Source organism: Arachis duranensis, chromosome 8 (assembly GCF_000817695.3).
Source record: "Arachis duranensis cultivar V14167 chromosome 8, aradu.V14167.gnm2.J7QH, whole genome shotgun sequence".
NCBI classification, from domain to species: Eukaryota; Viridiplantae; Streptophyta; class Magnoliopsida; order Fabales; family Fabaceae; genus Arachis; species Arachis duranensis.
In genome coordinates, this window is record NC_029779.3 from 37,803,083 (window position 1) to 37,804,686 (window position 1,604).

General features: G+C 33.1%; 1 protein-coding gene across 1 annotated transcript in view; it reads right to left on the minus strand.

The window, feature by feature from the left end:
* Positions 1-787: 787 nt before the first annotated feature.
* The window catches only part of LOC107462628 (uncharacterized), a gene marked incomplete at its 5' end in the record, with an annotated part of 4,372 nt that continues 3,555 nt past the window's right edge, over positions 788-1,604 (minus strand). Inside the window, 1 exon segment of the mRNA XM_016081250.3 lies at positions 788-1,205. Within this exon segment, the coding sequence (XP_015936736.1) occupies positions 1,018-1,205 (188 nt within the window). The 3' untranslated portion in view covers positions 788-1,017.

Below are 1,604 nucleotides of genomic sequence, written 5' to 3' on the forward strand. Positions count from 1 at the left end.
TGGCGGAGTGCATTTGGTTTTATATGCGACAAAAAAGTGCCTTTAAATATTCTATCGCACCGCTATAAGACCGGCTATACTTTATGGTACAGAGTGTTGATTGGGTAAAGGGAAACACGAACATAAGCTGAGTGTGGCAGAGATAAAGATGTTGAGATAGATGAGTGGTCATACGCGATTGGATAAAATAAGGAACGAAGATATAAGGGAGAGAGTTGGAGTAGCACCCATTGTGGAAAAGATGGTTGCATCGCGTCTCAGGTGATTTGAAGACCGATAGAACATTCAATCAGGAAGGTGGATGAGATGGAAGATGGACAAGGGGCAAAAGGCAAAAAAATACCTAAGAAGTCCATCCATGAAGTGGTCAAACAAGATCTACATGTAAACGGTCTCTCTGTAGACATGATACATGACAGAGCATAATGGCGTCGTTTAATTTATATAACCAACCTCATTTAGTAGGACAAGGCTTTGTTGTTGTTGTTTAAAAGTATCCAAAAAAAATACTTTTTAAAATTTATTTGTACTTATCAAAATTAAAAAATTTAATATAATTTTATATATTAATAAATATATAAATTTTTTATTTATGTTTTTTATAATTTTTAAAATTTTAAAAATAATTTTATCGGGCACAATTGTTGTTGTTTCTACTTATTAAAAATTTAGTTTTATTTATCAAATATAAATACTGTAGTTTTTAAAAAGTTTAGGATACTACAACTAGGTTTATTAAGTTATTTTTTGAAAAGCAAAAAATTGACTAAACCACCCATTAATCGAATTAAATTAAAAAGTACACTAATTTTTTTTTTAACTTTGTACATATCTAGGAGGAAATCAAAGGCTTCTAAAGCCTACTACTGTAGTACTGTACAGTGCAATACAAACCTCGCCATTTTTTTTTCTTTGTTCTCCCAATTACATGCAACTGCCATTAGTTCAACCAGTTTAATAATCTATGTAGATATGAGAAAATGATAGGAAAACTGAATATTGTAATACGATTTAAATTCATTTGGCATCCTTAGTTGTTGCACTTTGAATTTCAGAATCAGGTGAGATTTTAAACTTGAGAACCTTATGAAGCTGGCATAGAGGTTTCACTTCCTTTGTTGGAGGCTGATTTGAATCGATTATTCTTGTTGCAGAGAAAAGGTTCGCATCAGATGGTCCAGATTCTTCATGAACCACGGGGTTATCTGCACAAAAGATGTGTTTAATCATAAAACTTCTGTCGAGTGAGAAAAAATGGAAATAAGTGTCTTAAATAACTGCAAGAGGTCATTATAGAGTGATTAAAGGTTAGTTATTCTTCTGGCAACATCTAAGTTTTAACAATTTATCGATGATGATATGTTCCTAGGAAGCTTAGACACTAAAAGTAGCACCGGTATAGCGACTCATGTACTGAAAATATTACAGAAATGACAGATGCTACCATCTTCTAACATGCCAAAAAATTTGATATTAGAAAAGCCAAAAAAGTGCAAGGTTCGCCTCCATCCTTTGCTTACTGTTTGCTTCAAAATCCTATGCTCTGCTTCTTGTACTTGCTTCACCTTCGATCTCTACTTCGCCAGTCATGGTCTCTTTGTCTC